At 53.2% G+C, this 24154-nt stretch overlaps 10 protein-coding genes across 10 annotated transcripts; 5 read left to right on the forward strand and 5 right to left on the reverse strand.

Annotated features, from left to right (window-relative positions):
* Nucleotides 1-903: 903 nt before the first annotated feature.
* Nucleotides 904-1213, forward strand: NEUTE1DRAFT_28756 (uncharacterized protein; the record flags this gene model as incomplete). Its single annotated transcript, XM_009848737.1, has 2 exons — nucleotides 904-954; nucleotides 1085-1213. Coding segments are annotated over 2 exons (180 nt in total), but the record flags the coding sequence as incomplete, so codon positions are not given.
* Nucleotides 1214-1882: 669 nt separating this feature from the next.
* Nucleotides 1883-3512, forward strand: NEUTE1DRAFT_98239 (uncharacterized protein; the record flags this gene model as incomplete). The annotated part of the gene is made up of 5 exons (XM_009849924.1): nucleotides 1883-1947; nucleotides 2186-2451; nucleotides 2697-2830; nucleotides 3225-3359; nucleotides 3426-3512. 5 exons carry the CDS (start codon nucleotides 1883-1885, stop codon nucleotides 3510-3512), a joined length of 687 nt encoding a protein of 228 aa, XP_009848226.1.
* Nucleotides 3513-3683: 171 nt separating this feature from the next.
* Nucleotides 3684-5149, reverse strand: NEUTE1DRAFT_107646 (uncharacterized protein; the record flags this gene model as incomplete). Its single annotated transcript, XM_009849925.1, has 7 exons — nucleotides 3684-3745; nucleotides 3943-4159; nucleotides 4355-4382; nucleotides 4835-4849; nucleotides 4933-4944; nucleotides 4992-5002; nucleotides 5096-5149. The coding sequence occupies 7 exons, from the start codon at nucleotides 5147-5149 to the stop codon at nucleotides 3684-3686; spliced, it is 399 nt and encodes a 132-aa protein (XP_009848227.1).
* Nucleotides 5150-6848: 1699 nt separating this feature from the next.
* NEUTE1DRAFT_58129 (uncharacterized protein) lies at nucleotides 6849-8135 on the reverse strand (the record flags this gene model as incomplete). Its single annotated transcript, XM_009849037.1, has 2 exons — nucleotides 6849-7087; nucleotides 7215-8135. 2 exons carry the CDS (start codon nucleotides 8086-8088, stop codon nucleotides 6996-6998), a joined length of 966 nt encoding a protein of 321 aa, XP_009847339.1.
* A 725-nt stretch (nucleotides 8136-8860) lies between these two features.
* NEUTE1DRAFT_115978 (uncharacterized protein) lies at nucleotides 8861-10849 on the forward strand (the record flags this gene model as incomplete). The annotated part of the gene is made up of 4 exons (XM_009849926.1): nucleotides 8861-8972; nucleotides 9068-9254; nucleotides 9523-9571; nucleotides 9629-10849. The coding sequence occupies 4 exons, from the start codon at nucleotides 8943-8945 to the stop codon at nucleotides 10590-10592; spliced, it is 1230 nt and encodes a 409-aa protein (XP_009848228.1).
* A 163-nt stretch (nucleotides 10850-11012) lies between these two features.
* On the reverse strand, nucleotides 11013-12905 carry NEUTE1DRAFT_76820 (uncharacterized protein; the record flags this gene model as incomplete). The annotated part of the gene is made up of 1 exon (XM_009849927.1): nucleotides 11013-12905. The coding sequence occupies one exon, from the start codon at nucleotides 12903-12905 to the stop codon at nucleotides 11013-11015; it is 1893 nt and encodes a 630-aa protein (XP_009848229.1).
* A 524-nt stretch (nucleotides 12906-13429) lies between these two features.
* On the forward strand, nucleotides 13430-14644 carry NEUTE1DRAFT_58139 (uncharacterized protein; the record flags this gene model as incomplete). The annotated part of the gene is made up of 2 exons (XM_009849038.1): nucleotides 13430-13645; nucleotides 13729-14644. 2 exons carry the CDS (start codon nucleotides 13430-13432, stop codon nucleotides 14503-14505), a joined length of 993 nt encoding a protein of 330 aa, XP_009847340.1.
* A 91-nt stretch (nucleotides 14645-14735) lies between these two features.
* NEUTE1DRAFT_76825 (uncharacterized protein) lies at nucleotides 14736-17393 on the reverse strand (the record flags this gene model as incomplete). The annotated part of the gene is made up of 2 exons (XM_009849928.1): nucleotides 14736-16837; nucleotides 16925-17393. 2 exons carry the CDS (start codon nucleotides 17162-17164, stop codon nucleotides 14834-14836), a joined length of 2244 nt encoding a protein of 747 aa, XP_009848230.1.
* A 451-nt stretch (nucleotides 17394-17844) lies between these two features.
* On the reverse strand, nucleotides 17845-19271 carry NEUTE1DRAFT_58145 (uncharacterized protein; the record flags this gene model as incomplete). Its single annotated transcript, XM_009849039.1, has 1 exon — nucleotides 17845-19271. One exon carries the CDS (start codon nucleotides 19269-19271, stop codon nucleotides 17886-17888), a length of 1386 nt encoding a protein of 461 aa, XP_009847341.1.
* A 1739-nt stretch (nucleotides 19272-21010) lies between these two features.
* NEUTE1DRAFT_120151 (uncharacterized protein) lies at nucleotides 21011-23822 on the forward strand (the record flags this gene model as incomplete). The annotated part of the gene is made up of 4 exons (XM_009849929.1): nucleotides 21011-21613; nucleotides 22080-22153; nucleotides 22420-23480; nucleotides 23582-23822. The coding sequence occupies 4 exons, from the start codon at nucleotides 21033-21035 to the stop codon at nucleotides 23606-23608; spliced, it is 1743 nt and encodes a 580-aa protein (XP_009848231.1).
* Nucleotides 23823-24154: the final 332 nt, after the last annotated feature.

Here is a 24154-nt window from a genome sequence, read left to right on the forward strand (position 1 = left end):
ACCCGGTGTTGGACTGTGAGTCGACCGCCGTATTTTCTTCTCAGCTCCTATCTCATTTTCGTTTCATCTCACACACAAGTGTCAAGGTGGTGGCTAAGAAAGTCAATCAGAGCCACTCTATGTTCTGCTTAACACCACCAGCGCTGACAGATTCTACCCAAAATTAATGATGATGATGGTGGTGGTGGTGTTGTATCTCGGCCTAGGGCAGGTGGGTTGCGGAAGCCCGCTTCCGTTGCTCTCGGTTCCGTTCTTTTATTTTTATTTTTCTTTTTCTTTTTTTTCTTTTCCTTTACACCTCTTCGGCTGCCGTTTCCTTTTCTACGACACTTGACGGCTCGGACCTTTCCTTGACTGTCGGGCATCAAAAAGGGGGCTACCACACCGTTGACGTCGTCCGAAAATCTCACCCTGGCGGGATCGTGTTCACCAGTCACCTTGAGGCGGTGTCCTATCTTCGGCGGGCAGTGGAAGCTGGGCTTGGTAAGGATTTGAAGAATAAAATGACAGATAAAGGTTGAACGTGCAAGGGCCCGGTGGAACCGGTGGGATGAAATGCTGGCCTTGGTGTACTATGGTGAGATGGGCAAGTTAAACCCGTGGATCAGGTCGTTGAACACACAGTGCCCACGAAGCTTTGGCTTTGGTGGTCTGTGCAAGATACCTGACAGGGAGGTAAAACTTTGGCTCGCAACCGCAGTACCGCCAGAGGTAAGGATGTTGTACGTGGTTGGGCAGGCCGATGAGCCTAGGGGAAGACATTGGAGCTGAGAGAGAGCCGTATCGGGTATGGTACCTCATAGCGCGAGATGAAGAAAACGGTATTGGAGAGGACACCCAAGAAGGCCTAGCACGTAGCCAAGAGACGACTGTACGTCTTTGGTTGTTCCGGTGAAGGAAACAATGTACAACAGTGCAAGTAGAGTCTGGGAGAAGCAAAGGTCGAAGCTTCATGTCTGAGGTTGGAAAACAAAATCATCACGTCCAGTTGACCGAGACATTAGGCAGGTTCGTTTGAGGTACATGGCAGGTACGCAGTGTCTGTTAAGGTCTGCAATGCGCCTGCCCAACGGGAAAACCCAAGCTCTGGACGCCAGTGCCAGATCCGGAAGAAGACAGCGTGGAATACTGTTCAAACGGCAGGATCAGGTCCGGTAAGCAGCCAGGCCGATCGCTGATCTCGCTGAACATGGATGCCCTGTGTCGTGTCCTCCTGTCTGACCCAGTTGTGCCTAGCATAAACGGAGCCAAGTACTTAATCGGCATGCTGGACAACCACTGCATTGCTGTGGTTGCAGTACCAGAAAATCTGATCTGTCCATACATGACCCTGCCTAGTGTGCTAGTTAAGGCGTTATGTAAGGTAGGGTTGTGGTGCGGAATTGGTGCGTGGCAGCTGTCACTTTGATCGGAATTAACCAGACGAACCATTTTGTCGGCGAGCTGGGTGTTCCAGGCCACCGACAAGCTTCACGACACGAAGAGGGATCCAGGAAAGACAGGGAACCTACGCGTTCACCTGTACCTGTAAGGTACTCTGTGATTTGCATGCTGTTCCCTGAAACTTTGGCTACCCGGCCATCCCGTCACAGCTTCCCAGCACTGCGTATTGCCATGTAATGATCAAACGAACTGATCACCCTTGAGCGGTTCGAGCCGTTTGGCTCGACCTGATTCGTTCGTAGATGACCCTCATCCTGCCAATTGGTTTCTGGTTCGGCGACCTGACTCCGTGTGGTACCCGTTGTCCGTTATCCGCCGCCATCGTCGTTGCTTCCGGGTTGTGCCCGAACAGAAAAAGGTACATCCAGGTATTGAGGACCTATCCCCAGGTACACTAGTCATGCGTAGCGTGAACTAACGAACGGACGCCTCTAGCACCATGCATCTCCTGCGTCACGCCTTGCAGGAGATGACTGCCATTGCCTGCCTATTACTCTGCGGCCAGTAAGGTCGGGCTGGTGGCGCGAGCTCGTGTGCAGGTACGCGGGGGGCCTTGTGCTTCGTTAATGTTCGCTCCCGCAACACTCCGCCTTCTGTTTGATTCTTGAGACAACCTCATCATGTCCCTTGGTACCTTGTTGGCCATGCTTGGTTGGGCGTCATGCTACAGGTTCCCGGGCCCCAGGTTGGAACCAGAAAGAATGGCTATGTTTCAGTCTCAGCCGCCACTGATCTGAAAAAGCAATTTGTTTTGGGCTGACAAGGATCGCGAATCAGAAACAGCACAATGGCTCCGGGTGAAAGGTCGATGCCGTTCGGGCCTCATTATTGGCCATCAACGCTACTCCAAAGTGAAGAGGGAGGACAAGGCCCAAGGACTTCCGATTCGGCTCCAGCTGGTCGGCAACCGCCCGGCACTCACCGAGGCAGCAGGAGCACAGAAGAAACCAAGGGGCGGCGGCGGCGGCGGTGGTGGTGGTGGTGGTGGTGGTGGTGATGGCGATGGTGGTAACTGGAAATATGGACCAATATCGATTTCATGGAGTTAACAGTGATGGCCATTCTGCCATTCAATACTCCAGCCCACGGTACTTCCGAGCCTGACTTCTCCCACTAACAGCCAATCCTGTGGTAAACGACCTTCGATCCAGACGGGACTCGCCCAGATCCCGCTCGCTCTGTAGCCACCGACCCCACTGACTGACCGAACGTTTGGGTAGGAAAATTTGTTCCATGACGAGCTTTGATGCCAGGCATGCTTACCTGCAGCAGCAGCAGCAACGGCATCGACGGCGGCGTCAACGAAACGGCAGTACAGATGATGGACTACCTCTATGATTTTTGGTATGGGATGATCCTCCGGCGGCCTGGAAGCTCCACTTTGGCGGTGGACAGCGGTGGACAGCGGTGGACAGCTTTGGGTGTATCTGGGGCACCAGAGAGGGCAGGCAGAGAGGCAGGTAGGAAGAGGTACCGGTACCGCGCTTGCTGCAGGCTGGTAGCATGTACTGCTGGCGTATCTGTTTTCACAAAAGGATTCCTGCGCGTCAAGATGGGGGATCCATGTCGTCGAGTTAAGAGTATCGTGAGCCAGGGGGGGAGGGCGTCCGCTCGGCGTCCACTCGCGTCGAAGAATGTCGTCAAACGGAGGCCCAGCTCTGCCGGACTACTGCGAGGTTAATCCCTGTCAAAAACCTGTGGTGGGTTGCGTTCTCGTTGCGTTGCTCTGGAGAAGGCTCCTTCGCTCGACCGCTCCAGAATTTGACGCAAGGGCAAATCAGACGCGGTGCCTGTCGTTTTTCCTTGGGACCGTCCCCTGGGGCCTGTCTGGGACCGCTAGCCGGAAAGCTCGTACCGGTACCTCGATGCTAGCTGAGGTTTGCGTGCTCCATCGAGCTTGCGCACATGGCGGCGGGGTTACGGCGCTGCGCCCATGAATTAGCCGGACAACTGCACTGTACTGTTACCTGTTTTCTCGTTAGTTTTTGTACGGACCGTGCACTGTATACGCCAAACTCGAAGTCCGTCTACGTGGTGTCGCGATCAGGTCGATCTTCTTTGCAAAATGATTGGCTGAAAGCTCAAAAGCCGAGCGATTTACTCCTATTTTCATTCGATCCTTTCACTTTCTTCCCTGCCTCATCAAGCTCTGTAAGAGATTTCCGTTGCTGCCCTGGCGTCGATGACCTCGAATCCGCAATCAATGACACGGACATTCGAGATTTTTTGAATCTTGGTCTTCAGAGGTCCATCTCCTTGTTTTTCGATTGCTGGTCGCCGACGCGTACATTCTGCAACAGGCCTGCAATTCAACTTTCGTCTGCTGCGCAATCAATTGGCTTCGTCGTGTCTTGGGTGCATGCGAAGAGATTTAAGGGGTCGGTCAGGTTCGGCCGTTGAGAAACGAAGCTCCGGCGCACAGCTTTGACTTCATGTGAAATCGGATCCATTGGCTGCCTGGGCTTGTTCATCTACACGCCTCTACTATAATTTACCTACCAATAGGTCGGCCTATATCGCCGCCCGAAATCATGTCGACTCCATCGCCGCCGCCGAGTCCTGCCAGAAGCCATCCGATCTGGCAACCCCGGATATCCTCTGTTGGTCGCGATGTTGTGTTTCGCTCCGGCTTCGCTTGATTTGTTATGTTTCCGTTGTTCCCGATGTCTTCTTCGCCGTTGCTGTCGGTGGACTCGAAATGCCTAGCTTTTTGCCTCTGTGGATGACGGTGGGCTTAGTTATCTTGCGCTACGGTCACGCGCTCAATGCGGTCGAATTTCCATCACAACGCCAGCTGACTGCTCTCTGTCTCGGTCCTAGATCCTAATTGCCTATACGGCTTGCAGCGTGCGTTGCTGGCATGCCAACAAGCCTGCGTGAATGACAACCTACACTAATCCTCAAAACACACCCAGGTGCGCAGATCCTGGATCGCAACTCTTCGGAGAAAGTAAGCGAATCTCAGAATCTCTCTTTTGTGTTGCCAAATTACACGGGGGGAAGCTCCGGTTGGCAACTACTCGACAGCTCAACCGGGCTCTAGAGAACTGAGTTTTGCTGAACACGGATTCGAATTTGGATTCACAGCGGGCATGGCAAACGAAATACCGTTCCGATTGTGCTTATGGTACAGGTTACGGTACGACGCCATTGCCAATCGAACCGAGCGGCCAAATTCAAACCATGAACCGATCAACTTCTCCAAATTCCATGACTGTTTAGAAATTCGGACAGTTACGCGTATCTGCTACGCCGATGACCTCTATGAGAAGGCATCACCAAATTCCCTCCGTTCCTCTTCACTGAGTCAATTTCTTTGGCAATCATGATGTTTCCGCTCACATCAACTAGTTGTGACCTGTCGCAATCGAGCCACTACGTTTCCACTCACAAGACGAATTGTTGGCTAGTACCTAGTTATCAGCTCGAACGATAAATAATCCGTCTATGCAGTAGTGTAGGTCCATCGTCGTGACAGCATCCACTTACGTTTCCTTGGGTCTTTACAATGGTCATGCATTCCATTTAGCAGCAGTTCAAGCGCTTACACTCGCATAATCTAAAGATATACCGAGTAACACCAGCCCATCGATGCATCGTTTTGTTTTCCCCCTCCCGGGACCGAGGCTAATAAGCCCACTATCTGACTGACATGAATCCACGATGCCCACAAAGTCGCAGCAAAATACTTGGCCGCACGGGCCATCCTGGCCTCGAGGCCAAGATCGGACATAAGTTGAAGGAACGAAGTAGAAATCTCGATTCCCAAGTCTCATATCAAGGTGCTAGTCACTCTCGAGCATCAAAAGCATCGAACGTCAACTCCAAATCCAAATTCCAGCTGCATCCCGAATACGGGAGATAGGTAGCGAACGCGCTCACAGGACCGGACTTTATCCTACAGGACAGCGGCCATTCGCATGACGGATCACGAAGCAGCCCTCATTTCCTCCGTTGCCCAAGCCTTGGGTTACGCGTCTAAACTCCCAAAAGCATTTTGGCCTTCTAAACAGTATCACGAATGACTCCAGCAATTCGTGATTTCTTCGCACTTTTTATCCTTTACCTTGCGGCGTAGCGGGGTCACCAAAGACTTGGTGTATGTAAGTTACGTCTTTGGTGTGGGTAGCGTAGAGGTAGATTTATCAGCCCAACACAATGGGTTGATCAGGATTGCCGTTGAGCATGTCATCAAAACACACTGAAGCGATCCTGACTATTGCATGTATAAGGAGAAACAACAACTCCTGGGTTGTCTGCTCAATGACAGTTAGACCAGAAACAAACTGTCCACTTAAAATGTCGTTGGATAAGATCGAACCCCTAAAATGTCACATCCGACTTCGAAACAGCTTCTAGAAGCATGTTCGTCCTTGACAACAATTCAATAGATCACCACAGCCAAGTGTGTGTGTGTGTCTGTGGACCGGTTGTTTACGACTTCATCCTCAACTTCTCCCGTCATATTGCAGAAATATTGTGCAGCTTCCATAAAACCATCGTTATGTATCGACACCATCAAGTAGCGATTTCAGACGAAACGGGACCGCATAAGACTCATCAGCTGCCAGAAGTCTCCCAATGCGTTCATCTGGCATCAGTCACATCCACAAATTGGGCGATTTTGCCATGATAATCCAGGTCAAAGGGATCGTGCTCTCGACCACCTCATACTAGGCCACTTATATACGAACGCGAACGTGAGCACTGCAGTGTATGGACCTCTGACTACCTATTCCGACCTCATTACGGGCCAAGCATAATGAGAATGGTGGGACTTGGGACAATAATAAAGCATGACATGGTTACCAAACACCATCTTATAGGATCCTTACAGTCCCCAGGGCCCTCGGGCGAGGATGCTTCACACGGATTGCACTCTGCCGCCACGGGAACGGAATCTGAAGTTCAGAAAACGTGGTTCTGACAGCGCGGCTAACCCACATGTGCCTTGCAGTGCGTATCGTTCCCACCTAATCTGTGAGATGGGAGTTGTTCGGCATGCCTCTTACACATTGGATGTAACCCCCGGATGGTTCATGACTTGTAGTCGCACGAATCAGTCAACCCATCACAAGCAAAACCCATGTCAAAGTTGCAGTGATGCCGGTTGAAGAGGCCGGGCGTCGAATCGGTTTGCATACCTTTTCTTCCATAGCAAAAGATCCATTGTAACCCCCCAGCACACACATAAATTGTATTATACACACACAACAAGGTCGTGCCGGCCCCCCCTGACACGGTTTGTTGAACCCTTCCTGTACAAGTACACGCGTGCTTGCCTGAGATCGACCTGTGCTGAACTTGGTAGGCCCAGGCGAGGCCCCAAGCGAGACGGACACTCACATGCATATCCACATATAGAGTACGCACATGAGAGAAAATGCTTCCCAGAAAGAAAGGAGCTGTGATGCTGCGCTGGTGGGGAAAAAAAGCATCGCTCCATTTGACTGGTCGTTCGTGCATAAACCGAAACTGAGGCAGCATATTCACAATGCCCCCCCAAAAACGAAACCCATCCAATAATACCACAAACTGTAGCAGGAGGACGATTATCTCTTGACCCAGGTAGGCATCTTTCTGGCCTTGACATGGCCGTGCTTCTTTCTTTCGACCTTCCTCGGGTCGCGTGTGACACATCCGGCTACAGTAAGAGAAAGAGGGACTTGTTAGCAAAGGTGCATCATCCCTACCTACCATACCGCAAAAGCCCGTATGGCGAGGCACAATCATAGAAAGCCAAGACGTGTGTGATGTAGTGCGAAGCTTACCCCTTCTTAACGCCGGCTTCAGAGCAGGCTCATGAGCCAGCAAGGCCTTTGCGATAGCCAGCGTAATGGCCTCCGCCTGACCCGTGGTACCACCACCCTCCACCTTGACCCAGACGTTGTACTTGTCAATGCGATTTGTTGCGCGCAAAGCCCAAACAGCGCTCTCGCGATCGTGAACCCGCCCAAAGTACTCGGCCAAGGTCTTGCCGTTGACCAGAACCTCGCCGGTACCCTCCACCACGAAGGCCCGAGCACTCGAGGCCTTTCTCTTGCCGACTCCACAAGCGCGGCCACACTGGTCGATTGGGATCGGTTTGGCGACATTTGTAAAGGGTTGTACGTTGCGCCTGAAGCTGTCGAGCACATCCTTGATCTCTTGTGGCTTGAGGTCGGGGTGGATCGAGTTGAGCCGTTTGACGAGAGCCAGACACCTTGCGAACTCGGATGCCTTGACCTGCTCGCCGAGCTCTTTCCTGATATCCTCGAGCGTCTTCCAGGCCACGCGCTCGACGGCGGTCGCGGGGATGACAGGAAGGTCTTCGTACTCCTCCATGAGCTTTTCTAGGGAAAGATAGTTGTCGTAGAACCGGGGCGTCCGGGTGAAGTACGAGGGCGACACGGGGACGGCACGGGCATAGGGATGGAGTTTGAAGTTGTCTATGCTGAGCGCAGGGGCGGCGATGAATTGGCCATCTACGTTCGGGTTGTGGTCGTGGGCGTGGGTGGACAGGGACCTCGAGCTGGAAGACGCAAGGGAGCTGATGCGCAAAGCGCCGAATTGCTGGTCAAGCGACTGCCATTGCGCCGACTTGGAACAGCCCTGGCGGGAGCTCCGAAGAGCATTGGTAATGCTGTGTCTAAGAGATGCCATCATTCACAAGCGGCTGTTCACCTCTCGTACATTATCGGGCCCCGAGGGCTACTGGATCGGGAGAGGAGTGGGATCGGGGGGTCGAGGTGCGGTCGGCTCGCCGATGGGTATCTTTGGGGCTGTCGGGGGCGAGGGCAGGTCCAGCGCGGGCAGTAGTCAATCAGGTCCGGACTCCGGGTCCCGTCTGCGCGTCGTGGGCCGTCCCGCGGCGGAACAATTCGCAAGAGGATTTTTCCACCCGGCAAGCGGAAAATGGGAGCTCGGACCACCCACACATGCTTCCCACTCAAGCACCCGCCGCACTCACCTCGCCTGGGCTCCCGTCACCTTCCCCTCCACGCACGCGGCCCCGACAGGGGGACCATTCCGCCCGGCAGGCAGATAAGACAAAACGCCCGGCAATCAAGCGGCACCTTGTTTCCTGGGCTGGAAGCCTGGCAGCCAACAAGGCATGGCACGAGGGAACGAACTGAAAGCACAGACAGCGGAACTGTGAATCACTGGCCGAAAGCAGACCATCTCAATGGAATCCCTATCTGGGCAGCCTTCCACAGCCGCCAACGGGCCGGCGGGCGGTTAAGGTACTGAGCTCTCTCTCATGCATTCTGTCGAGTTCCAGCGCTGCGAGGTTCTGATGTGAGGGGAAGCAACCCAGCTGCCAGAACGGGATGCAGGCTCAGCAGCACAGGCAATTTCCCCGCCACTGCCGTGGCCGCACGCATGCCCCACCACAGATAAAATTTCCTCTGTGTCTTCCCATCCACATCATCCATCGCACAGATCCCTTTTTATTTGCTTCCCCGTCACCCCTCTTCTTCCCAAACCCATCTTTCCTCATCATTGATCAATTATCAAAGATGGCCTTCGGAAAGCTTTACACCTACGAGGTAAGATGAGCAGAATTCACAGATTGCGGCGCTCGTCTTGACACGGCGGGCGCCTGCGGACGAGCGCCGACATTCTAACAGATTCTGCTCACTAGGCGAACCCCCGCTCCACGGCCATCTTGGCTGTCGCGAAGGCCAACAACCTCGACCTCGAGGTTGTCAAGGTCGACCTCGAGGCTGCCATCGAGGAGTACAAGAAGGTCAACCCTCTCGGCAAGGTCCCCACCTTCGTCGGTGCCGACGGCTACACTCTCTTCGAGTGCATCGCCATCGCCATCTATGGTACGTTGACAGAATATATTGGGCGTCAAGCAAGACTGCCCTGCCCCGCACTTTGAAACACGCAACAACTTTGCGCCAGATACCCTCTGATGTGCTAGCGCACAACCCCTTGCCCCTTCGACCTGATGACCGAGACATTTTTCAAACAGTTATCCCTATCTGAAATACGGTGTTGACTTGGTTCTAACTTCTGATTGTCGAACTCACTCTTTGTCCTCTTGCAATTGCCACGTATCTTGATTGGACAGTCATGGCTAACGGACAACAGTCGCTTCCCAGAACGAGAAGACCACTCTCCTCGGCAAGACCAAGCAGGAGTAAGTTTATGGTCGAGCATTCAAACCTGTGCAATCACCTGCTAACGCGTGGTTCAGCTATGCCTCCATCCTGAAGTGGCTCTCTTTCTTCAACACCGAGGTCCTTCCCCCCCTTGCTGGCTGGTACCGCCCTCTCCTTGGCAAGGCCCCCTACAACAAGAAGGCTGTTGAGGACGCTCAGGCTACTGCCCTCAAGGCCATCTCTGTCGCTGAGGCCCACCTCAAGAACAACACCTTCCTTGTTGGCGAGCGCATCACCCTTGCCGATCTCTTCGCCACTGGCATCATTGCCCGCGGCTTCGAGTTCTTCTTCGACAAGGCCTGGCGCGAGCAGTACCCCAACGTCACCCGTTGGTACACCACTGTCTACAACCAGCCCATCTACTCGGCCGTTGCTCCTCCCTTCGCTCTCCTTGATACCCCCAAGTTGACCAACGTCGCCCCCAAGAAGGCTGAGGCCCCCAAGCCCGCCGCCGCCCCCAAGCCCGCTGCTGCTCCCGCCGCTGCCGCTGAGGAGCCCGCTGAGGCCCCCAAGCCCAAGCACCCCCTTGAGGCCCTTCCCCGTGCCTCTTTCCCCCTCGACGAGTGGAAGCGCCAGTACTCCAATGTTGACACCCCCGAGGCCCTCAAGTGGTTCTGGGAGAACGTCCCCTTCACTGAGTACTCCATCTGGAAGGTCAACTACAAGTACAACGATGAGCTCACCCTCACCTTCATGTCCAACAACTTGATTGGTGGCTTCAACAACCGTCTTGAGGCTTCTCGCAAGTACCTCTTCGGCTGCGCCTCCGTCTATGGCACCAACAACGACTCCGTCATCCAGGGTGCCTTCGTCATCCGTGGCGATGACTGGAAGCCCGTCTTCGACGTCGCTCCCGATTATGAGAGCTACGAGTTCACCAAGCTCGACCCCCAGAACCCTGAGGATCGCGCTTTCGTCGAGGCTGAGTGGTCCTGGGACAAGCCCGCCCTTGTCAACGGCAAGGAGTACCCCCACGCCTCCGGCAAGGTCTTCAAATAAACGATACCACGAACAAATTAATTCAAGGAAGGAGGTTATACCAACAGGAGTTTACTAGACTACGGGATTTTATGATGACTTGATGAACAAATATTGATGGGTTTCAAAGGACAAGCCGTTTTTGCCCCTTTTTCTCATGAGCTCATGTGTATCGCTCGCTGATGGATAGTCGTCGCCGATGAATGAGTCTTCAGTAGATGCTAGTAACCTGTCGAAATCTCCGATAAAAGTTGTTTTCATGGCCAATTGCTATTCCCTTCCTGTAAATGCATAATCAAGTGTGGTGAACCATGCATGTTCCGTGAACGTTATCCTCATTTTAAAGTCGTATTCGCTGTAACCAGTCTAGTCTACCGGGTATGATCATGTCCAACCGAGAACTTCCATCTCATTATTCCCTATGCTCTATCCTGAACATTCCTATTGAGCCGCAGCTGGAGTAGAAGCGAGAGCAACGCCCTCGTCTCCAGTTACAGCCCCGCTGCTATCCTCGCTGATGTTGAATGGCTTCACCCTGATATAAGTGCTGATGTCCGCCTGGTGGGCTAGAATGTTAAGATATTCACGCACCATCGGCAACACCTCCGGCTTCTCGTTCAAGTCCCCCACAAATTCCGGCAGCGTAATGCAGTTATACGGCTCGCTCCTCGCCTTCTCCGCACTGTCATCAATCAGCACCGTATTGCCCTGATTCCACGGCTCTCCCTCCGGGTTTGACGCCGCCACCGTCGGATCCTCCCACAGCATCGTCAACCGCTTGTAGCACTGCACCCGCGTGTTAAAGTCCGCCTGCGTCAGCCCGAACTTGTCCCGTGCCCAGATCGCCACCACTTTGCCCAACTGCTCCTCCGTCAACAGCTGTTGGCACATCATCTCCACGTTCTGCGGCCGGGCGCTGGACCAAATCACCACCTTGAACGTGTCGATGCAGTATTTCAAAAAGTCCCTGGCAAAGGGCCGCTCGACGAATTTGGAGGGCCGCTTGCGGCTGGGCCGGTGCAAGAGCGTGCCGTTCAGGTCGATCACCACCAGAATCGGACGCGGCTGGGGGACCTCTCGAGCGAGGAAGGAGGCCCGTATCTTGTAGGCATGGCTGGGCTCGGGGACGCCGCCGGAGGCGCGCGAGGGAGGCACGATGGGGTCCCTGGCTTCTCGCGGGGTGCCTCCTTGCGGCGGGATGAAAGAGGATGAGGATGGTGAGGATGATGCGGGCATGGTGGTGGTGCGTTGGGCTTGGGCTAAGGCTTCGCGGGCTGCTGCTTCGCGGGCTTTGGCCTTCTTGTTGAGCTTGGGGGGATGAGAGGGTCTGGAGGTGGGCGGTATTTGCTGTTGCTGGCTATGGTGGTTGTTGATGTTATTGTTGTTGTTGTACTGTCCTCGTCTTCCTCGTGAGTAAGGTCCAGGACTCCTGGGTCGATAAAAGTCTGGGTGTGTGTTGTTGGTGTAGGTGTTGTTGTTGCTATTGCTGTATTGTCTTGCTCGTGAGTAGGGTCCGGGACTCCTGGAGCGATAGTAATCAGCGGGCTGAGGAACTTGGGGCCTGTTGTTGGTGTTGGTGTGGTAACTTCGTGTTCCTGCTCCCGAGTAGAACGGCGGCAGAGGTTGTTGCCAATGCGGTATGGTCATTCCTGGGGCGAAGGCGGTGAGATGAGTAGGAGGGATGAAGCCATAGCCGATATTTGGGGGCGGCGCATATCCCATGCCATATTGCTCTTGCTGAGGAAAGTGCTGTTGGTTTTGGTATTGGTATTGTTGTTGTTGTTGCTGCTGCTGCTGCTGAACAAACTCCCCCTGCCATATTGGCGGGTAACCCGGCTGGTAGCCGAAGTGATTGGGATCCATTTGGTCCACTGTTTGCCGTGTTTGTGCCTTAAGATTGTCTTGAGGCTGTTGCTGTTGTTGTGGTTTGTTTTGGTGTTGTTGACCCAACCTTTGACACCTCCTTTGCTCCTGCTTTTCGTTCTCGTTTTTGCTGTCCCTTTGAACCTTTCCAGTGGAAGCCACTCTGTCCTGTTCTCCCACCGTCTGGTGAGACGGTTCTGAGGGGCCTGGTAATGTCTCGTTGACTTGAGCGGTTCCCTTCTTAGCCAGGTGTTGTACGCCAAACGCAGAGCACAGTTTATCCGCCTCAAAACTGTCTTCAGCCGTATGAATGCACCTCGTCGAAGGTTGGCTGGCCAAGAACGGTTTAAATGTGTTGAAATATTTATTGCGAGGCAAGTAAGGCAATAATGGTGTAGTTGGCAATAGCTGCCAGTCCTTTGTGAGACGGAAGCGACCTGGTGTGTTGAATATTCGTAATTTGTTCATCATCCTTGAGATGAAAAGACGAGGCCGGTGCAAAAGGTGCCGCTACGGACCACTTGGCTCCAATGTGCTTGGAGTCGATCCGGCTCGCATTCAGCTGTAGGCCACAGTTGTTGAGGAAGATGTGCGGTAATAAATATCCAATAAGCCGTGTTCCTGGACCTCCAAACGACTCAGTGAGATGTTGCACTTTTCTAAGCAGTGATGTTGTACGCCCGTTTGCGGCCTCTGTGCTTTTCAGGGAACGGGCAAAATATCGGTTAGGATTTGAGCCAATCATACGCCGAGAAAACCCGTTAAAGCGGGGCAATGTAGCTTTACTCGCAGGCGGCAGAACTTTCAACGCCAATTCGACAACCAACTACACATATCCATGTGACTTCACTCATACCTTTTCTTCACCCGCTGCTGTTTGTTCCCTCGTAAAAGGGCCACCGTCTCATATCAAACGCACAACGAAGTTGTCACCGCAACCAGAGACAGGAAAGAACTTATAAAGGACGAAATTTTGGTCCCGAAAAGAGCAAGAAATGCCGGCGGTTAAGCGAAAAGCTCCCCCTACGCTGGGTGCTAAGCTCCAGAGACGTGTTCGCCCGAGATTTGAAGCCGAGCCCGACTCGGATGTGGAGGGGAGCTCAGATGAGGCCCCTAGTGAGGAAGAAGGCGGTGGCTTTCACACAGGCAGCGACACCGAGGAGGAGGAGGATGGAGAGATTGAGGAGGGCAGTGAACCAGGCAGTGACGATGTAAGGGAATTGTTTATTTTCCTAAAGAACGGCAAAAAGACAATACTATCATTTCAAAAACTACGACTAATGCCTAATAACAGGATTCCGACGCACCCTCAGAGCACGGCGGCGCCGGCATCGACGCCTCGCAGCTCTCATTCGGTGCTCTCGCCCGAGCCCAAGCCTCTCTCGGCGCACTGAAGAAAAAGAAGAAGAAGAAGGGCGGCGATGAGGACGCCTCCGATGACGAAGAGAAAGAAGAGCCCAACTGGAAGACCGAGATCGAAAAGGGCATGAAAGCCAAGGTCGAGAAGCACCACCGCACCAACAAGCACGCGCCCATCGAGATGACCTCTAGAAAACCCGTCTCTCGGCGTCGCGACTTTCTCGCCAACGAGCCCGTCAAGCCCAAATCCCGGGACCCACGCTTCGCGCCCCCCGGCATCGGCGGCAGCTCCGGTAAAGGCGTAGTAGACGAGATCAAGGCGCGCAAAGCCTACTCGTTCCTGGACGATTACCAGGAGGACGAGATGAAGCAGCTGCGGATGGCGATCAAGAAGACGAAAGATCCCAACGAAAAGGAGGAGCTGCAGCGGGCGCTCCTGTCGATGGAGAGCAAGAAGAAGGCACGCGCCCGCAAGGATAAGGAGCGCGAGCTGTTGTCGGAGCACAAGAAGAAGGAGAAGGAGCTCATCAAGCAGGGTAAGACGCCCTTCTACTTGAAGAAGTCAGAGCAGAAGAAGCAGCTGCTTGTGGAGCAGTTCGCGAGCATGAAGAAGAGCCAGGTCGATAAGGCGATTGAGCGCAAGAGGAAGAAGATTGCAGGCAAGGAGAAGAAGGCGTTGCCGTTGGCGAGACGGACGGCTGAGGATAGGTAAAGGAAAGGGTGGATTATTGCTTGCATGAAACACTGGGAGTATGCTATAAATGGCTGCATTGGAGACATACCTAGGTATCATGGACTGATACATGAAGAAGGCGCGCAAAAGGTTGGGATGGTAATATTCACATCTATTGTACAAATCACCCCACAGGTGCGGGCTATGCGTTTTGAAGTGATCTTACTCGGTAGATTCCTTATAACAGAAAACTTTCGGCCGAGATGTACAGGAAAGAAGAAAGAATCACTTGCAGAAACTCTGGTCTAACCCTCCAAATCTATCCCACCAGACTCACAGCCAGTGTAATATCATACATACACTTCACTCATTTCTTCCCGAAATACTCCGTCTTCTCCAATGCCTTCTCAAACATCTCCCTACACCTGACCCTACTCCCCAGCCTCGCGCACAACAAAAACGCCCCACTGAGCTTCCTGTGCAAGCTATACGTCTCTTCCGGCGGCGGTGCCAGCCTTTCATGAATCATGACGGGGATCTGCGCCTTGACCCTCTCCGTAATCGTCTGATTTCTGAAATCATACACCTCCGGCGCACTCTGCAGGAACGGCTCAGCCAGTGTAACAACACTAGTAATATGCGCCTCCAGCATCGCTCTACTCTCATGACCCGTCAGATACCCCAGCTCTTCAGAAAGGGACTTGACCGCGGGGCGATCACCCCGCGACGCCGCTTCGAGCAGGCGGATATAGAGCGAGATGAACTCCTCTGGGTATTCTCGGCTAGCGCCAAAGTCGAGCAGCTCCAGCCGTTGTTTTTCGGGGTTGTACAAGAAGTTGGTCCAGTTGGGATCCGTCTGCATAAACTTGAATTCGGTGATCTCGCGCAGACAGAGGCGCAAGATCTGGGTGCCGATCCAGTCCTTTTGTTCCTGCGTGAAGTCCTTGACGCGCGTGACGCCCACGCCGTCCATCCACTCCATGGTAAGGACTTGCTTGCCTGAGGCTTCCGAGTAGATGTGCGGGACGGCGAAGACGGCGTCTTCTTGCCCATCCGCGGCAAGGAGTTCCCTGTAACGGGCGCCGCACTCGGCTTCCCTTAAGTAATCGCATTCCCACGCCAGCTCGGTGCGCGCATTGTCGATGGTCTTGTTCAGATACAGGCCTTTGGGGAGAAGCTTGGTGGCGGCCAGCAGGATGGCGAGGTTGTCGAGGTCCGAGTTGATGGAGTCACCCACGCCGGGGAACTGAATCTTGACGGCGACGCGGGCGCCGTTGGACTTGAGCGTGGCGCGGTGGACTTGGCCAATGGAGGCGGCTGCGATGGGTTTCTCTTCGAACTCGTCGAACAGGGAGCGCCAGTCGGCGCCCAGGTTGGAGACCAAAACCCGGTCGCGCTGCCAAGCCGGCATGTAGTCGGCTCGATCTTGAACACGCTGGAAGACCTCCTGGATCGTGGGTGGGAGCATCTTGGAGTCTTGAATCGACATCATCTGCCCCAGCTTGAGGGCGGCGCCACGCATCCGGGAAAGACGGGAGACCAGCCGCTCGACGTTGCCCGGGCTGAGCATGACGGACCCGGAGCTGCCGCCGCCGATGGCTCGGCTGAAACCTTCGCCGATAGCGCCAGCCATCATTCCGGCGGCGAGACCGCCGTAGTTCCATAGTCTGCTGATGCGGGAGGCTGGGACCTTGGACTCGCGGAGTTCGTGGCGGGTAGAGGCTGGGAGAGGCGAGCCTGTGAGCTCGGCAACCAAGTCTGCGTCCTCTTGCGAAAGCTTAGTGGCCTTTGTCTCTTGTGGTGTGGGCTTTACGGCAGCCGGGGGAGGAGCTGGCGTGCTCGCCGGGGCTTCCGCGACCGGAGTCGGCTTCTCTTCCGGCTTGGGCTGTCTGGCCTCTTTAACGACCGTCTGGACCGATTCCTGTTCGACTGGTGGCTGAGTGACCTTGACTTCCTCCTCCACCTTAACCTCAACCTCGGTCGTCTTAAGTTCCGGGACAACGGCAGGAACCGGCTCAGAGGTGATCTCAACTGCGGGAACGGTAGGCTCCTTGCTCAACTCCTCCAAAATCTTGGAACCCTTGTTCGTCATGAAGATGTTGCTGAGATCGACGCCAGCCTCTTCACTATTGGCCCCGTCCTTCAGGGCTGCCAGGTCGGCTGGTATCCCCGGTATTGTGCTCTTGACGCCGATTCTTGGTGGTCTGGGGAAGGGACTGGGCTGAGGAAGGGGTTTCCGGTCTGCCCATGGTGCAGGAGTGAACGGTTTGGATGTCGACTTTTGAGGCTCTGGCGTAGCGGCAGACACCCTGGCCTCGGATACCAGTGGTGATGGGGGAATCTTGGGCTGGGTAGCAACCGACGCTGAAGGCTGCTCAACCGGCACCTCTTCCTTCACCTGAATAGCCTCTTCAACCCGCGCCCCCTGTTCTGGTTGCTGACTCTGACTCTGAGCCACATCCTGCTGCCTCTGCTCCTGCTGTTGCGACTCCGGTGTCTGTTGTTGGTAATGTTGCTGCTGCTGCTGCTGCTGCTGCTGTTGCTTGCTTCTCCCAAGATCCTTGGCTAGGTTGGCAATACTACTCGTCTTAGTGTATCTGTCGATCTGGCTGGCCCGGAGCGCAACGTGTTTGCCGGCAACGGAGCGGGAGGCATTAGCCACGGCAGCCAGGTCTACTAGCAAGTCGGCAAATCTCATTTTGTGAATAGAATGTGACAGGACCAATGACGTAGTTGAAAAGAATTACGAAAGGAAGGATGAGTGAGTTATTAGGCGGCGTATTATGGGACGAAAGGTTTCACTCTCAATCGCATCCTCTCATCCAATCCAGTGGAGCTACTTAGTGTAGATCGAGGCAATGACGGAGTGAGGGCTGAGTATGGAGAAATAAAGAGATTGGTAGTGGATGAAGTGCCGGAGATAGCGGACGATGGGCGCTAAAGTGACTTGTAGTGACGAGCGAGGAAGACCGAAGGGACGCCGTTGCCGAAGTCGAGCCGCAAATTTTTGGAATCGGCTCGGCATCGTGAGAACGGTCCAGGGGCCCCTGCTAGCGTGGTAGCTTCCCGGAAACTTGGTAATGTAACCCTTACCCATTCTCATGTTCCTCTCATCTTTCATCGTCCACTCATCGCTTACAACTTGGGGCGTATACATTATGTACAATGTAAACTTGCACCTTGGAATACGGCCTACCTGGTTTCATTCCCAAGCATTCTGCTAGCCAATCCAATTCGTCCTAGAACGACACACCGTCTAACCGGCTCAGTAGCCGTCATGTTTCTTCCAAGTACCTCTACCTAATTTCAAACTTCTATGTGTGACGCTCATGTCGTCTGGGTATCATATTGCTTAAGAGAACTCGCTCCTCCGTTCATCCTTTCATCAGTCTATCCTTCCCCGCTCCCCCCTCATTTGTTTACTTCATCGGATTTCGCAAACCAGATGTCTTGACTTTTGGCGTTGCAGCAGCCCTTGGTGTCCTTGTAATCTCACCACTAAACGGCGAGCTGGGAGTCCGACCTCCGGAGCTACCAATCTTGCTCCATAACCTTTGGGCAGCCGGCGTCAACCCACCCGAAACCCGAGGACTGCTCGGGAATTTCGGTACAGGCGTACGCTCCACCTTTCCAGTCAGTCCTAGCTTCGCTGACGTTCTCTTTGATTGTGATATCCGCTCCACCATACGATGATGTAGCGCCTCCTTCTTTCTTTGCTCCTGAAGGTGAAACGGGTTTGGCGTTGCATCACCTGGACCAAGATCGATCACCGGAAGTGGTGTTTTGGACGTTTTCCGCGGAGGTTCTGGTTCTTCGTCATCGACAAATGCGTAGCCGTTAATCCGTGGTGTCTCGCCACCTCCTCCGACGCTGGTCTCTGTATCGCAAGCACGTCGATTGCCCGCAATCGCATTCCTAACATCCGAGAGCGACGGTGATGAAGCCCTTGTTCGGTTATCTTCGGGAGGTACATAGGGTTGTGGGACTCTGGTGTTTTCGTAAATGATCCTCTTCGGCTCGGCTCGTGATTCTCTCTGCGCTCGCTCGGCCGGCGTCTCCAACACCCCGTCCACACCTTCGGGTGCGAACATCAGTTCGTTGTTTGGTTTTGCTTTCCAATGTGCCGGGGCAGCTGGTCGGTCGTCATCCTTGCTCTTGATCGCTAGACGGTCCTTCTTGAAACCATCATCCACCAGACTCTTCCCGCTCTCGAGCAGCTTCTGTTCCACCTCCCGTTGCTTGAGTTGTTGCTTGGAAGGTAGCTTGTTTCCGTTCCACAGCCAAGCGTACTTTTCTGCCCTCTTCTGGTTTTGCTTATCCAGCAACTTGTAAAAACTCTCGTTGTCCTCGCTAGTGTATTTCGCCTGGAATGCGCCTAAGCTCATTTTCGTGTCCAGTTTGCTGTTTTCCTGCACTGTCCTCGAGGATACCGTACTCATGGGGGTATCGCCGGCGTAGCCCATGGGCGTTTCTGAACCGGAGCCTGAGGGAGCTGAATGGAACGAGCGGCTGGGTGCTTGATGTCGTCCGGGAGTCATTGCTTGCTGCAGACGCTGGGTGGCGCTTGAAATCCATTCTGGGTCCTTTGATTCCAGCGCATCCAAATACTCTCGCTGTGATTCTGCTTGTTGTAGGCCCGGAAAGAAGTCGCGGGCAATAATGTGAGATAGAGCGTCGGTATAGCTGTCTTCATCGATGACTCTCTTTGGCCGTTTGATCTTTTTCGCAGGGGGTGGCGGTGGCATCAACTCGGTGTCGGTCCTCTTGCGGACAAGCGCCGTCGACGTCGGCGGTTCAGAAGCCATGGTGAAGCGGCTGAAATCGATAGACTGAAGGGAGGAATTCACCGACAAAGCGTCGGCCAGTTCGTGTCCCAGGCAGAGAGGGTGGTTGTACCTATGAAAGTAATGTCGTTCGTTGTCGTTAAATAGAGCGAGGTGTCGGTCGCGTGGTGTAATTATTTGGAGGCGACCATCATTCTTGGCTTGTGCTTTGAACAACTGTTAGCAGGTTGCCAAGACACACGCACCCGTCCTGATACAGTGTAGTACTGTCAGAATCACACAGTGTAAAAAGGGCTCCACTATGGACTAGAGGCCCCACTCACTGAGTTTACTACTGTGTACTATAATAAGTTCACCTTCCCATGTCATCGCGGACTCCAAAGGAACTCTCCCTTCTTTTTTTCCACTTTAAAGTTCTTTCGAGCTACTGTTTCCGGTTAAGGATTTCGTCCCTTGCCTTGAGACAAAAGCTATGGCAGATATGTCCCGTGAGATCCCTGTTGTTCTCGGGCAAGGATACTTCATTGTTGGGACCAGTGCCTCATCGTTGGTAGGTAGTTGACATGTCTGGAACATGTGCAATATTCGACTTTCTTTCTGGGAGTATGGAAAGATGTTGATAACACAATGCCATGGCACTGTCGCGACCCCTGTTTACCTCGTCTTTTCGTCATGAAGGATGGTTGAGTTCTTACCTGCATCTCACGGCATCATTTGATGCAACGTCGTAATAGGGATGAGGTCGAACAGACGGGCATGTGAGACTCGTCGCATATCATCGTCTAGGATGACATGATGAAAGATTTCAGAAGGCTATCAAGATATCAAACCTTGAAGAATTATGCTTATCTATGTATAACAGCACGTGGGATGGTCTTCTTGACTTTTCGGATGCCTAGCAGTTCGGGCTGGCTTGATCATGCTGATGGTCTTGGTTTGTTTGATTGGCTGAGTCCGGGGTTTGTTGTGGTGGTTGCCGACCCAATTATGGACGACTGACCCAACCGTCCGTCCGTGAGCCTGCCTTGTGGTCTTGATCATGACAAAAGAAAGGAGGATTTCAGAGTCTTCCTCCTGTTTGTTGCCCGGTTTATGCACCTTCAAGCACACTATCTCATTGGTAGGGTGTGATGTAAACTGCAGTCAACCACAGATACACTCTCGACATACATTAGTACTCCTACTGTCATCTCCTCGGCTCTGAGCACTCTTCTTGTTGTCTTTTTTCCCATAACGAGGCAGTCGGCACGCCGAGGATCGCAGACCTTGACGTAAATTCGGTGTCACAAACCCGACACTTGAACTCATTCTGATACTTCCCATACTAACAGAGACAAGCCGGCTGCAAGAGAGAACATTGAAGGGAAACTAGGACATTGCCCGAGGTAAGAAAGACTACTTTTCTACTGAAAAGTGCTTTTCGTCCCCAAACACCTTCACGATTCGTCTTGTTAGCCACAACAATCATCTTTGCGACATCGCGGTCCTGCCATTTTGCTTTATTTTCTTGTCGTCTTGTTGAGGTGATCTTGTTTCCCACCCTCTTCAGCCTCTTATGCGCGTGCCAACGCCCACCTCAGCGAGACATTCCAATATAGCCTTAACATCTGACCCCTGCCCCCAACCGGCCAACCTCATTTTGTTGGTGACAAACCGTTACACCAAATGCTTGCATTCATCTTCTTTCGCTTGGCTGAGCCTCTGTGCAGAGTTTTTATAGCTATATCTCTCTGGATCTTTTCCCAACTCTACGGCTTATCCGAAGCAATCCGCGACGCCATCATGAGCCGAGTACTATTCGATCACAGGGCCATGGCTGTCTCCCCCAAATCGCTCGCCTCAAAAGGCAAGAACTTTGGCTGGACCGAGAAGGTCAAAGAAAAGCAGGTCGAGCAATCCGAAGAGGAAGATCCCGCAGACAAGATGTGCCCCATCTGCCACGAAGAGATCGGCTCTCCCAGCTCAGAAGGCATCGTCGAGACGTGGAGTGTTCTGCCGTGCGGGCACATGTTTGGGAGCCACTGCATCAAGCACTACATCCAGATGGTGGCCTACGACCGACCGCAATGCCCCATCTGCCGATACTCGCTCGTCCACGGCTGTGGACACCCCGTCCTGCCCGCCTTGTTCGTCACTGAGGGCCACAACGCCGCCAAGGTCAACAAAGCGACGATCCGAGCCCTCGCCATGACATCCATGCAATACAACTGCGCATATTGTACGGAAATGATCGCTAGGGGGCATAGGGTGGTGGCTGCGAGACACGGCAGAAAACGACAAGGCACATCGAAATGGAAGCTTTTGTTGAAGAAGATTTTCAGTTCACCACTAGCGATAGACAGGTGGAGCGATCTAGAGTCGGAGTACGTGATTGCTCGATTTCCTGAGACTCGATATGACAGTTGGAATGGCGCGAGGGATTATGAGTGGGAGTGGTGGTGGAATAAGCAGGCGTTGACAACCTTGGCTTCCTCCACAAGGAAAACGGCCTGAACCTGTCTTGTGTGGAAGATGGTCTGCTACAGAGGGGAAGAAGTGAAAGTTCGGATGTTCATTCAGGGACCTCATACCTTGTCCTGGGATGGAGTACTAATTACTATCCTTTCATCTTTCTTTATACACAGGCGTCGGTATCGGGGAGATTGCGGGTGAACTTGTCTTGTCTTCCGTTGAGATGGAAGTGGTCAGTTAGACGATTCAGATGAGAGCGGCTGGGGGATTGTACATTTAGAGTCAACTTGAAGATAGTGGTGACGTTGTCGCGGGCAGGTACAAATGGAGCCTTGGTTGGATTTTACAGGGGTACTATAGGCGGTAACCCCGCGCTAGCAGGGCTCTTGGTGATCAACCTAGTGTAGTGGAAATCCCCACCTTCCGTCAATGGCGGCATCTTAACATACACAGTACTTCAACCTTTTCTTCATCAATTTACGCGACGCGCCCGAAATTTGCTGCTTAGTTTACTTTGTCAAATGTTATCATTTGAACATATTTCCAAGCATTGAGTTAAATTGACTTGGTTATCGAGTGTCGGAAAGATGCGCTTCAAAACAGAACTCAGAAACATCCGTACCTTTTCGAGTGAGTCCCTGTCCCAAGTCCCCTGCCTCCACATCTTTTCACTTCACCACATATTCGCCTGGTTCTAACGTAGGTTTCCCAATATCAGAACTTGTAGCCGCCCTCAACACTTTAGAAAAGATCGCCTGGGTTCGGCTCGATGATGATACAGTCAGGTTTACCGTCATCCCCGACACCGGGTCGCAGGTGTGGGCCTCCCTCTCCGTCGACACCATCTTCGACAGCTACCACATCCAATCCAACGAAGCCAACAACACCATCAACCTGGAGCTTCCCCTCGGCCCGCTCCAACGAGCTCTCAAATCCGCCCTCAACAGCAACCACGCTAGCTTGCGTCTCACCAAGCGCGACGGCATCCCCATGCTTTCCATGACCATCCACACCATGACCAAGGACGCTCCATCCGCCGCCCGTCGAAACAAGAATAACAGCAGCAACAACAACAACAACAACAACAACAACAACGACGACCAAATGGGCAGCTACAATGACGACAATGACCCTTTCGCCGAAAACTCCCTCTACCCACAAGAATCGCTCGAACTAACCATGAAACGCGAGCGCGAAAAGGTCATCACGCAAGACATCCCCGTGCGGGTCCTGCACCCGGACACAGTCGAGACCATCATGCAGCCGAAAGTGCGGGAGCCAGACGTGCACATCATGTTTCCTCCCTTGTTACAACTCAAGGCGATTTCGGACCGGTTCACCAAGCTAGCCATCACTACAGCTGCCTCCTCTTCGTCCTCTAGTAGACGCGAAGCACAGAACCCCAAACTAGAACTCTCAGCCAACATGCACGGCTCTTTGCGTCTCCGGTTAATAGCCGATACCCTGGACATTACGAGTGTCTGGGACAGCTGTCTTGAGAATCCCGAACTGGACCCGGCGGTGCTGACGATACCGATTGAGGAGCATCCGAGCACGAAATACAGGGAGGCCGGGCCGGATAAGTGGGCGACGGTCAGGGTGGATGGGAAGGATTGGTCAAGGGTGTTGAGTGTGGGCAGGCTGGAGGCGAGCAGGGTGATTGCGTGCTTTACGCACGAGCATGCGCTCATATTGTATGTCTATGTAAGGAGGGCGGATGATGATTATCCGGGGGTGGGGGCCGGAAGGGGAGGGGATGATGGAGATGATGTTGTTACTGTGGGTTTTTTTTTTCTTTTCTTTTCTTTTTTTTCCTTCTCCTTTTTGTCTCCATCTCTCCGGAATCTGGACTGTTACTAACGTGTTCACCGTGATGACAGTACTACGTTTCATCTATCAACACGTAATCCTTTCAGAAAAAGGTCTACTTGTTATTATTATACCTGACTGAAGATTTGGTTTTCACATGGCGTTATGGAAGGGATACGGGAAGGGACACAGGCAGGCTATACGAGGCTTGCCATCTTGAGGTTACAAGCCTGGAGTTGCAATAGAGGACAGTCGCACGATTCACTGCGTCATGCACGATGCTATGCATATAAATGGAGAACAAACGTAGGCATTCAAGAAGAAGAAAAACCAATGATCCTCAAATAGGTAAATAGAGAGTCAGGAGTCACAATCATGACCAGCTATTTACTTATTACATATCTTCTTGGGCTGCAGTCAATTGAGCATGCTACTACTTGCCCCTTCACATCTCATCCCCATCTCCTCGGACCTTGTCCACCACCACCAAGCTGCCCCTCCACGCCAGCCAGCAGCTTTTCAATTGCTATCGATATAACCCACCTCACCACCCCTCATCTCCCGTGGTCCGTTGGTGTAATGGGTAACACACTCGGGAGTAATGCGAGAAAGCTCTTCGTGAGCTATTACCAAGTAAACTGCAA

This window comes from Neurospora tetrasperma (genome assembly GCF_000213175.1).
Source record: "Neurospora tetrasperma FGSC 2508 unplaced genomic scaffold NEUTE1scaffold_1, whole genome shotgun sequence".
Lineage (NCBI taxonomy): Eukaryota > Fungi > Ascomycota > Sordariomycetes > Sordariales > Sordariaceae > Neurospora > Neurospora tetrasperma.